At 42.8% G+C, this 12,168-nt stretch overlaps 1 protein-coding gene across 13 annotated transcripts in view; it reads left to right on the forward strand.

Moving 5' to 3' along the window:
• LOC109866688 (myelin transcription factor 1-like protein) overlaps nucleotides 1–12,168 on the forward strand; it is a 135,865-nt gene that overhangs the window by 107,546 nt on the left and 16,151 nt on the right. For 4 of the 13 annotated variants that reach the window (XM_020455474.2, XM_031800847.1, XM_031800849.1 and 1 more), the window contains exons 13-22: nucleotides 1,787–2,020; nucleotides 5,105–5,253; nucleotides 5,864–5,932; nucleotides 6,120–6,182; nucleotides 8,598–8,696; nucleotides 9,265–9,486; nucleotides 9,610–9,701; nucleotides 9,827–9,930; nucleotides 10,172–10,315; nucleotides 11,615–11,677. In XM_020455474.2, the coding sequence (XP_020311063.2) occupies nucleotides 1,787–2,020; nucleotides 5,105–5,253; nucleotides 5,864–5,932; nucleotides 6,120–6,182; nucleotides 8,598–8,696; nucleotides 9,265–9,486; nucleotides 9,610–9,701; nucleotides 9,827–9,930; nucleotides 10,172–10,315; nucleotides 11,615–11,677 (1,239 nt within the window). The remainder of the gene's footprint in view (nucleotides 1–1,786; nucleotides 2,021–5,104; nucleotides 5,254–5,863; nucleotides 5,933–6,119; nucleotides 6,183–8,597; nucleotides 8,697–9,264; nucleotides 9,487–9,609; nucleotides 9,702–9,826; nucleotides 9,931–10,171; nucleotides 10,316–11,614; nucleotides 11,678–12,168) is intronic. The other 9 variants (XM_020455475.2, XM_031800851.1, XM_031800855.1 and 6 more) reach the window with 6 other exon arrangements.

Below are 12,168 nucleotides of genomic sequence, written 5' to 3' on the forward strand. Positions count from 1 at the left end.
ATCTCTGCTTTGACTCGCTCTCAACCTTCTCTCTATCTCTGCTTTGTCTCTCTCTCAACATTCTCTCTATCTCTGCTTTGTCTCTCTCTCAACATTCTCTCTATCTCTGCTTTCTCTCTCTCTCAACATTCTCTCTATCTCTGCTTTGTCTCTCTCTCAACATTCTCTCTATCTCTGCTTTGTCTCTCTCTCAACATTCTCTCTATCTCTGCTTTGTCTCTCTCTCAACATTCTCTCTATCTCTGCTTTGTCTCTCTCTCAACATTCTCTCTATCTCTGCTTTGTCTCGCTCTCAACCTTCTCTCTATCTCTGCTTTGTCTCTCTCTCAACCCTGTCTGTCTCTGCTTTGTCTCGCTCTCAACCTTCTCTCTTTCTCTGCTTTGTCTCTCTCTCAACCCTCTATCTGTCTCTCTGCTTTGTCTCTCCCTCTCAACCCTCTCTATGTCTCTCTGCTTTGTCTCTCTCTCAACCCCATCTTTCTCTTTGCTTTGTCTCTCTCTCTCAACCCTCTCGCTGTCTTTCTGCTTTGTCCCTCTCTCAACCCTCTCTCTGTCTTTCTGCTTTGTCCCTCTCTCAAACCTCTCTATGTCTCTCTGCTTTGTCTCTCTCTCTCTCAACCCTCTCTATCTCTGCTTTATCTCCCACTCAACCCTCTCTCTGTCTCTCTGCTTTGTCTCTCCCTCTCAACCCTCTTTCTGTTCCTCTGCTTTGTCTCTCCCTCTCAACCCTCTCTCTGTCTCTCTGCTTTGTCTCTCCCTCTCAACCCTCTCTATGTCTCTCTGCTTTGTCTCTCTCTCAAACCGCTCTCTGCTTTGTCTCTCTCTCTCAACCCTCTCTATCTCTGCTTTGTCTCCCACTCAACCCTCTCTCTGTCTCTGCTTTGTCAATCTCTCAACCCTCTTTCTGTCTCTCTGCTTTGTCTCTCTCTCAACCTTCTCTCTGTTTCTCTGCTTTGTCTATCTCTCAAACTGCTCTCTGTCTCTCTGCTTTGCCTCTCTCTCTCTCAACCCTCCCCCTGTCTCTCTGCTTTGTCTCTCCTCCTTAACCCTCTCTATGTATCTCTGCTTTGTCTCTCTCTCAAACCTATCTCTGTCTCTGCTTTGTCTCTCTCTCTCTCAACCCTCTCTATCTCTGCTTTGTCTCCCACTCAAACCTCTCTCTGTCTCTGCTTTGTCAATCTCTCAACCCTCTTTCTGTCTCTCTGCTTTGCCTCTCGCTCAACCCTCTCTCTGTCTCTCTCTCTCAACCCTCTCTCTGTCTCTCTGCTTTGTCTCTCTCTCTGAACCTTCTCTGTCTCTGTTTTGTCTCTCTCGCAACTCTCTCTCTGTTTCTCTGCATTGTTTCTCTCTCAACCCTCTCTCTGTCTCTCTGCGTTGTCTCTCTCTCAACCCTCTCTCTGTCTCTGCTTTGTCAATCTCTCAACCCTCTCTCTGTCTCTCTCTCTCAACCTTCTCTCTGTCTCTGTTTTGTCTCTCTCTCAACTCTCTCTCTGTTTCTCTGCATTGTTTCTCTCTCAACCCTCTCTTTTTCTCTGCATTGTCTCTCTCTCTACCCTCTCTCTGTCTCTCTGCTTTGTCTCTCTCTCAACTCTCTCTCTGTTTCTCTGCTTTGTTTCTCTCTTAACCCTCTTCCTCTCTGCATTTTCTCTCCTCTCCATTCTCTCTCTCCTCTTTCCCTCCTACCATCTAATTACAGTGCTCCCTTGCTCTCTTCTCCATCCTTCTTTAATTTGATCTGCCTCTCCCTCCCTCCCTCAATCCCTCCATTTGTCCATCTCTCTGACAGAGTCCTGATGGTGACATGGATGACAGCAGTACTCTTGACCTGAGTGTGAGCCGGGGGCAGCCGGGGGGTCCGGAGGGGAGTGGCACGGTGCTGACCCCCCTGCAGCCCATGTCCACCCAGCGCCAGGCCCTGCTCAACAGCAGCCGCTGCTACCAGATGAGTGAGGCTGACTGCTGGGACCTGCCCGTGGACTACACCAAGATCAAGCGCATCACCGACGACGATCACAAAGAGGTATGGGGAAGGGCCGCGGCATAATGGGTATTGTATTCATATTTTTTTGGGGGTGTTCAACATTCAAATCTATTGAACATTTTATTTCAATATTCTCTTACAGTGGAGACACAATTCAAAGATGGTTTATACAGAACATATTTGACTCTCTGTGAGCGTTCAATATTCCCGATTGAGCCATAGACAGAACACAGGTAATCATAGCCGCGGGAAGTAGAGGTGCTGAGCGTGCTGCTGCACCCCTGAAAAATCACTAAAGTGGTGCACTGGGTCTTTTCTAGTACTAGTGGAATGATATAGACATCTGTAGCTCGGGCAACAACAAAAAATATCAGCACATATGCTTTGTCAAAAAAGCCAGTTGTATAATTAGGAACATAATCCTGCAGGATTCAAGTGTTGGAATTGTAAGCGTTGTTGCCTTGTCCCTTTCTCTGTGATGTCATTCTAATGGAATCTAGAAAGAACAAAACACTGTCCTCAAACGTTTACATCAAAAGGTGGAAAGTTATGAGCAAAGACACAAAATATCCATATCAAGTTAAATATATTTCTTGATCAAGTAACATGAAAACAACCACTTTTTGTGCAGTATTAATTGACCATCCTTACAAACCACTTAATGTACATTATTGTATTCTACATAGGCTGGTCATCTAGGTTTGTAGACGTTCCATCAACATGAAGAAAAACAATGCAGAATGAAGTACATTCAGACATCAAGTGGTTTGTGATGATGTGGATCAGTTGGTGGAGTATGGTGCGTCCAATGCTATGGTTGTTGGTTTGAATCCCACGGGGGACCAGTATGATAATATATGCACTCACTACTGTAAGATCCTCTGGATGAGAGTGTCTACTGGAATGGAAAAGGAATGAATAGACCATTCCAGTTTTAAAAAAGGAATGAGTTGCATTTGCAAAGTATTTCAAGAAACTGGAAAACATATATCAAGCAAGTATTTTTATATTCCACAAGTTTTATGAGATGAACTGTTTTGTACAGATACTTATCAGACTCAAGTTACAAATAATAGTAAAACATTCAAATACGTTTAATTTAGTTTAAATATTTCACGAAACTAGTGCACTGACCCCATGAGCGGCAAAAACATCGCAGCACCCCCACCCCCAAACTACTTCCCACGGCTATGCAGGTAATGGTGATTTGATTTGGCTCACCCAGGGGAAAGGGAGGATGGGGGTATCCAGTATCCACTGAAAGTCTTTCAGTGATATCTAGTGGATGCTGCTGGTACTGCATTCACTTAATGGATGAATCTCAATTGTTTTTCCTTCATACCTCACACCATGCTTCTCAAGACACAGAGCAGAAGATGAGGCTCCTTCCCTCTGAGAGGAAGGGAAGGAAAGAGGAGATGAGTAATCAAGGAAATACAATTTAGATTCCAATTAATCAGTGAAGTGCCCTATTGTGGATTCATGGTTGGTGACATCACAGGGGGTTGGTGGCACCTTAATTGGGGAGGATGGGCTCGTGGTAATGACTGGAGCGGAATTCATGGAATGGTATCAAATACATCAGAAAACATGGTTTCCATGTGTTTGATGCCATTCCATTCACCCCGTTCCAGCCATTAATATGAGCCGTCCTCCCCTCAGCAGCTCCTGTGGGGAGATACATTGAGACGCAACAGCAGTATTAAGTGATTAATGGCTGGTAGATCATCTTTATACCTTGTACTCTGAATCTCTTATATTACACAAAGCAAACCAAGCAGTACATTTATCCATTTGCAGTGTCTGATTTAAAAGCTTGAAGTTGAGGGGTTTAATCGTAAGAGTTATTGGGCTTGCTAATCGAGCATGGATCCGTTTTGTTACTAAAGCACCTTATACCACCCACCACTGCGACCTGTATGCTCTAGTCGGCTGGCCCTCGCTACATATTCGTCGTCAGACCCACTGGCTCCAGGTCATCTACAAGTCCATGCTAGGTAAAGCTCCGCCTTATCTCAGTTCACTGGTCATGATGGCAACACCCACCTGTAGCACGCGCTCCAGCAGGTGTATCTCACTGATCATCCCTAAAGCCAACACCTCATTTGGCCGCCTTTCGTTCCAGTTCTCTGCTGCCTGTGACTGGAACGAATTGCAAAAATCGCTGAAGTTGGAGACTTTTATCTCCCTCACCAACTTCAAACATCTGCTATCTGAGCAGTTAACCGATCGCTGCAGCTGTACAAAGTCTATCGGTAAATAGCCCACCCAATTTTACCTACCTCTTCCCCATACTGTTTTTATTTATTTACTTTTCTGCTCTTTTGCACACCAATATCTCTACCTGTACATGACCATCTGGTCATTTATCACTCCAGTGTTAATCTGCAAAATTGTAATTATTCACCTACCTCCTCATGCCTTTTGCACACAATGTATATAGACCCTCTTTTTTTCTACTGTGTTATTGACTTGTTAATTGTTTACTCCATGTGTAACTCTGTGTTGTCTGTTCACACTGCTATGCTTTATCTTGGCCAGGTCGCAGTTGCAAATGAGAACTTGTTCTCAACTAGCCTACCTGGTTAAATAAAGGTGTTCTCAACTAGCCTACCTGGTTGAATAAAGGTGTTCTCAACTAGCCTACCTGGTTAAATAAAGGTGTTCTCAACTAGCCTACCTGGTTAAATAAAGGTGTTCTCAACTAGCCTACCTGGTTAAATAAAGGTGTTCTCAACTAGCCTACCTGGTTAAATAAAGGTGTTCTCAACTAGCCTACCTGGTTAAATAAAGGTGTTCTCAACTAGCCTACCTGGTTAAATAAATAAAAAAAATAAAAAAATAAAACAATTCCAGTACTTTGTATTTGTATTTATTATGGATCCCGATTAGCAGCTACTCTTCCCGGGGTCCGGCAAAATGAAGGCAGTTTATACAAGTGGAGCATGAGTACACAGATTAAGTGGAGATTGTTTCTTTGGGAGAATTGCTTTATACATAGGATTCGCTGAGTAATTTTAAATTGGGATGTGAGATGTGCATATGAATTATAATCATGCAATGAAACGAGGACGTCTAGGACGTGCAATATGAATCTATGGTCTCCATTGTGACATGATGTAGTCTTCTTTTCTTTCATCCCTCCACCAGGAGGAGGACCTGGACCCGTTCCAGGACCTTCTAGACGAGCATCACTATGGAGGGGACGTGACCATGCCCAGCCCAAAACACAAGTACGCCCCCTGCAAGGAGGGTAAGGAGGAGCTCATCACGTAAGGCCAAAACAAGCTTATTTTCTCATCACCTTGTTACTACTTTACAGCCTTTATACCTTTACCTAGTGATCATCTTCCTCATCTAATATTATCATTCTGTGTAATCTAATGTCATCATTCTGTGTAATCTAATGTCATCATTCTGTGTAATCTAATGTCATCATTGTGTGTAATCTAATGTCATCATTCTGTGTAATCTAATGTCATCATTGTGTGTAATCTAATGTCATCATTCTGTGTAATCTAATGTCATCATTGTGTGTAATCTAATGTCATCATTGTGTGTAATCTAATGTTATCATTCTGTGTAATTTAAATCAGGGGCGCAACTTTGATTTTAGAAGTGGGGGGGTTATAATTATTATTATTATATTCTTTATCATGTCGGATAAACACTCCAAATAGCTTACTCGACCACATGGTCCTAAAGCACACCGTAGCCTTGTTTTGTATCACATTCCATTGATAGAACTGGGGGGGAACGAAAATGCAATTTCAGAATGTGAGGGGGACATGTCCCTCCGTCCCCAGTGAAAGTTGCGCCCCTGAATCTAATGTTATCATTGTGTTATCTACTGTCATCCTTGTGTGTTTGTGTGTTCTCTAGTCTCTCCAGCTACCAGCTAGCTGACAAAAGCATCTGCAGTATGATGATGACCAATGCGCAAGACCTCAAGTAAGCAGAACCTCATTCCTAAAATATCTCTGATATACAGTAGACCTTTGTGAGTTTCATATTTTAGTCTCTAGTTTCACAGCAGACAAATACCATGATAGACCAATAGCCTGATAGTGTCAATGCTGTCAGCTTTGGTATTACCCTGTCCCCTGTAGTCACGCTCCTTGTCCCCTCTCTGTCCCAGGTGTCCCACTCCAGGATGTGACGGGTCTGGACACATCACTGGGAACTACGCCTCGCACAGGAGGTAGCTTGCACCCCATCATAATGACAAAAAAAGACACGCAGTATATTCAGCAGCCCCCAACACCTCAGATTGAAATGCAGGGCGAGGCTAGTATATACATATATACTACCGTTCAAAAGTTTGGCGTCACTTAGAAATGTCCTTGTTTTTGAAAGAAAAGCACATTTTTTGTCCATTAAAATAACATCAAATTGATCAGAAACAGAGCTGGAAATGGCTGTTTTTTTTATTGAATATCTACATAGGCGTACCGAGGCCCATTATCAGCAACCATCACTCCTGTGTTCCAATGGCACATTGTGCCAGCTAATCCAAGTTTATAATTTAAAAGGCTAATTGATCATAAAAAAATTATGTTAGCACATCTGAAAACTGATGTCCTAATTAAAGAAGCAATAAAATTGGCCTTCTTTAGACTAGTTGAGTATCTGGAGCATCAGCATTTATGGGTTTGATTACAGGCTGAAAATGGCCAGAATCAAAAATCTTTCTTCTAAAACTCGTCAGTCCATTCTTGTTCGGAGAAATGAAGGCTATTCCAGGCAAGAAATTTCCAAGAAACTGAAGATCTCGTACAAGGCTGTGTACTACTCCCTTCACAGAACAGCGCAAACTGCCTATAACCAGAATAGAAAGAGGAGTGGGAGGCCCCAGTGCACAACTGAGTAAGAGGACAAGTACATCTAGTTTGAGAACACTAGTCTCAATGTCAACAGTGAAGAGGCGACTCCGGGGATGCTGGCATTCTAGGCAGAGTTCCTCTGTCCAGTGTCTGAGTTCTTTTGCTCATCTTAGTCTTTTCTTTTTATTGGCCAGTCTGAGAAATTGCTTTTTCTTTTCAACTCTGCCTAGATGGCCAGCATTCCGGAGTCGTCTCTTCACTGTTAACATTGAGACTGTTTTGCGGGTACTATTTAATGAAGCTGCCTGTTGAGGACTTGTGAGGAGTCTGTTTCTCAAACTAGACACTCTAATGTACTTGTCCTCTTGCTCAGTTGTGCACTTGGGCCTCCCACTCCTCTTTCTATTCTGGTTAGCGCCAGTTTGCTCTGTTCTGTGAAGGGAGTAGTACACAGCGTTTTACGCCCATGTTGACTCCAATGCTTCCCACAGTTGTGTCAAGTTGGCTGGATGTCCTTTGGATGGTGGACCATTCTTGATACCCACAGGAAATTGTTGAGTGTTGAAAACCCAGCAGCGTTGCAGTTCTTGACACACTCGAACCGGTGCACCTGGCACCTACTACCATACCCCTGTTCAAAGGCACTTAAATCTTTAGTCTTGCCCATCCATGCATTGAATGGGGCACATACACAATCCATGTCTCAAGGCTTAAACATCCTTCTTTAACCTGTCTCCTCCCCTTCATATACACTGGGTGAAGAGGATTTAAGAGGTGACATCAATCAAGGGGTCATAGCTTTCACCTGGATTCACCTGGTCAGTCTGATACAGTATGTCATGGATGTCCTAATGTTTTGTACACCCAGCGTACAGTATATGACATATTTTGTATACCTGATAGCTGGATTGGTGTGTGGATTGTTTAGACTCAGTTCCACTAAGCTCTGATAGTAATTTATAACTGTCTATAAATGTCTTCGTATAGACCCTTTTCCGTACACGAAGTCGGGAGTATAAAAGCCATCGACATCTGTGCCCATTCAACATAGCCTAGATTACATGTTTTATTACTTCTAATAAAATGGGGTTCTCATATGCTTACAATTAGGTTTTGATTCTTGCTTACACAGTCACTTAGATTGCATGTGGTTGTGATCTTTGCAAAATAACTATTTTGGATGCAGTAGTTGTTAGCTATAATGCTAACGCTCATCGATATAGACTGTAGCAAAAGCTAGCCATAGAGCCATTTTACTGGTTGAAGTGTTAAGTATAATGCAGTTAACTTTATATAACATTATATTAAGCAGGGCATTCATACAAGCTTTAAAATACCATTACAATCCAAGAGGAGTGAAATTCACTCATAAAGCAACATCTAAATAGATGCTTTTTGTTGCTGGCTGTTTATAAGAACTCCCCCTTCAAATCAAATTTGATTGGTCGCATACACATATTTAGCAATGTTATTGTGGGTGTAGCAAAATGCCTGTGTTTCTAGCTCCAACAGTGCAGTAATATCTAACAATTCACAACAATACACACAAATCTAAAAGTAAAAGAATGTAATTAATAAACATATAAATATTAGGATGAGCAATGTCGGAATGGCATTGACTAAAATACAGTAGAATAGCTCCAAATTGCACGCATCGCCCTCGTGACACAGAAAGGGCTACATGGTTTGTCTTGAAATCATCTGAAACTGACTTTCCAGATTCTGAGAAGTGATGAACTCCACATGCACTGACGTTGTAATCATACTCTTAAGATGGTAGTGAACTGCACAAGACCTTTCCCCTCTAGTCTGTCAGGCTGTCCACGGGCCAAGAAGAGCGGGATCAAGATACTGCACAGCAAGGAGGACAAGGACGACCAGGAGCCAATCAGGTGTGGCTTTGGAATGGATGGATAGTGTATCGTATCTTGTTAACAAGCCATAGTCCTGTATTTCACCTCATATTTCCCTACAGCCAGGGTGGTACACGTAGTGAGTACAGTACAGTAAGGTTATATTTCAGATACTTTTGGCATTTGGTAAAGTATTGCCATAAAGTGAATATTACCTTCCCGCGAATCATCTACAGTTCACTCTGTGTCCTTTCAGCAATCACCTCCCAATCTCTGCAAAACTGTTGCTGTTGCTGCCACCTCTATCCCTGCGAGGTTCACTGGATCTACAGTATCATCATCATTAACATTGCAATCATAATTAACACTGATCTCCCCACTGCCGGGGTGGAGCGGTCCCCAGACACGCTGTGCTCATTCTAAATCAGCCCAAATGTCATTCTGAAGGACATACCAATGTAAAACCACGGGTAAATGTTATAACCTGGGGGATGGTTTTTATTAGAGTAGCTAATATTTTTCTAGTAATTTCACTGTGAATCCCAGTTAGCAGGGGCAGGGGTGCTGCAGGTGAGGTGAGCGAAGTTGTGACCCCTCCTTTCCCCAGGTGTCCCGTCCCAGGCTGCGACGGACAGGGTCATGTGACGGGAAAGTATGCGTCCCACCGCAGTGCGTCAGGCTGCCCCCTGGCGGCCAAACGGCAGAAGGACGGCTACGTTAACGGCTCCCAGTTTGCCTGGAAGTCCGGGAAGACAGATGGCATGTCGTGCCCAACTCCGGGCTGCGATGGATCGGGACATGTCAGTGGGAGCTTCCTGACACATCGGAGGTGGGTGGAGCTCTGCACAGCTGTGATGTACACAAGCAACTGTGTATAAATGTAATCAAGTACCAGATCAAGAATGTGCTTGAGACCATGGTTGGAGTCATGTCATGTGATTTTATTCACCAGTCTCTCCGGCTGTCCCCGTGCCACCTCAGCCATGAAGAAAGCCAGAATGACAGGAGTTGAAATGTTGACAATCAAGCAACGGGCAAGCAAAGGTAAGCTAACGCTCTAATACCAGTAGGACCCCTTGACTAGGCCACTAGCTGGTTTACTCAACAAATATTCAAGCTTAATCAAATCTTAAATTCTTAAATTCTATTTCATGTTTCCTTTCTTCTAGGAATAGAAAAAGATGAGGAAATCAAACAGCTGGATGAAGAAATCAAAGATCTAAACGAATCAAACAATCAAGTAGAATCGGACATGATTAAACTTAGGACACAAGTAAGATTCATCCATTATTATTCATTATTTATTATAGGGTAGTAAGTAATGCTGAGTTTGGGCAAATTTTGAAACAGGTTGTGGATTAAAGCTTAGACGCTGATGTTTCAACCCCCCAAGTAACGGCGATACGTAAATGGCATGCATATTAGGAAGTGCCTCAGTGTCAGTCAAAACCCTTTTGTCAAACTGAATATCACAGTGCTTCATCTAAATTCAATGTATTTTTCCCCTTTCCCAGATCACCACTATGGAGACTAACCTGAAGTCCATAGAGGACGAGAACAAAGTGATTGAGCAGCAGAATGACTCCCTACTGCACGAGCTAGCCAACCTCAGCCACTCTCTCATCAACAGCTTAGCTAATATCCAGCTCCCACATATGGTACGTACCAACACAACCTGGCCTATAACAGTTACTGTCAGACAAGCACTGTATCAACAAATGATCTAAGCTGCATTTACATTTTCTGGATAAGCACTTTGTGACATCTGAGCTGGATAAGCACTTTGTGACATCTGAGCTGGATAAGCACTTTGTGACATCTGAGATGGACAAGCACTTTGTGACATCTGAGCTGGATAAGCACTTTGTGACATCTGAGCTGGATAAGCACTTTGTGACATCTGAGCTGGATAAGCACTTTGTGACATCTGAGATGGACAAGCAATTTGTGACATCTGAGCAGGATAAGCACTTTGTGACATCTGAGATGGACAAGCACTTTGTGACATCTGAGCAGGATAAACACTTTGTGAAATCTGAGATGGACAAGCACTTATGCCATAGAAATAAAGAAAAGGGTTACGGGGAATAGGGTGTGGGGTTAGGGAGTAAAGAGATAGTAGATGGTACACTTGAGGGCATGCCAATTTCATGTTCCATAATTGGAAGTGTGTTGAAACCATTGAGCTATAAAAGAACGGTTGAAACCCAGGGCCATTTGCATTTGATTAGTCAATGTAACCGAGTTAAAACAAGACATGGTCATATCATGATATCGGCTTATTCCACTCATTCTACCAAATTGGATATGTTTATTTCCATAGTGATTGTTTGCTGATGCCTGAAATGGAACACTTGAAACATATGAAAATATACATCTTATGTAATGCTGTAAAAATCATTGCAAGGAGTAACTGACATAAGGACAGACTCCAATGACATAGTTGGGTTTCCTCATCTGCTTCTTTCTGTTTGTCACTTGTTTTCTCAGCTGTTCATGGGCTCCTGTGCTACACAACTTACCTTACAGACTAGTAATTACTAATGCCCCCCCCCCCCCCCCGCTGCCTTGTTGTGTCATGTGCCTGTATTATCCAATAACACCTCTTGTGTATGAAGACGAACAGGGCTGATTGGATACTTCCCGATCGAAAAGGCACCAAAGTTGCTTATTAATAACTGAAATCCCTCCCTCTGAATATGGCTCACTGTTCGCCACCCATTCCCGCGAGGGGATCACGTTTTATTAGGGTTATAGCGCATTTTGCTAGTGTGGAGCCATATCCGTTTGTGCCTTAGCTAACTGATATAGTCATTGTTATGCCAAACGTCATGATATGACAACAACTATTAGCAAAACAGCACAAAAAGATCTGCGACCAGGCTAGAATGTTGCTCCTTTTTGTACAGCGGGCTAATAGAATTCTATCTCTATTCTCTTCACACCTCTTCCTGTAGAAACCGATGCCACAGAAAGAGGCCCCAGTTAAACATAGCTGCTGTTTACAGATGCCCCACAGAGTAAGAGATTCCATTTCATAGTCTAATTATTATCCTTTAATCCTGCACTATCATCACCTTCCTCCCTTTAGTGTTCCTCCTATACTCGTGAACACTCTGTGTATGCATCACAATTATCCATACATGTGGCTGCGTTATACTATGATTCAAGTGTCCCAAGACATCAGGCAGTGGTCATGTTGGAGTAACACAACAAGCCATATTTAAACTGTATTATAACCCAGTTATAGGACCATGTTTGTTCAGTCCGCTATTGCATATTCAATGTCTTTTTGTCTTCTCCTGTCACATTGTGTCTTCCTGTCTGAGAAATAGCTCCCGCAACTCCCACGTTACATTAGCTCATTTATGTATGTAATGTCATCATTTCCACTGCATAAGCTAAGCATCAAACATCCATCCATTCCATGAGATGCTCTAAATAATCTACACTGACTCAGGATGGTTTGGAGTTGCATTAGATAAACTGTACTGTACTTATGACCATGTAT

This window comes from Oncorhynchus kisutch, linkage group LG21, assembly GCF_002021735.2.
Source record: "Oncorhynchus kisutch isolate 150728-3 linkage group LG21, Okis_V2, whole genome shotgun sequence".
In the NCBI taxonomy this organism is placed as follows: Eukaryota; Metazoa; Chordata; class Actinopteri; order Salmoniformes; family Salmonidae; genus Oncorhynchus; species Oncorhynchus kisutch.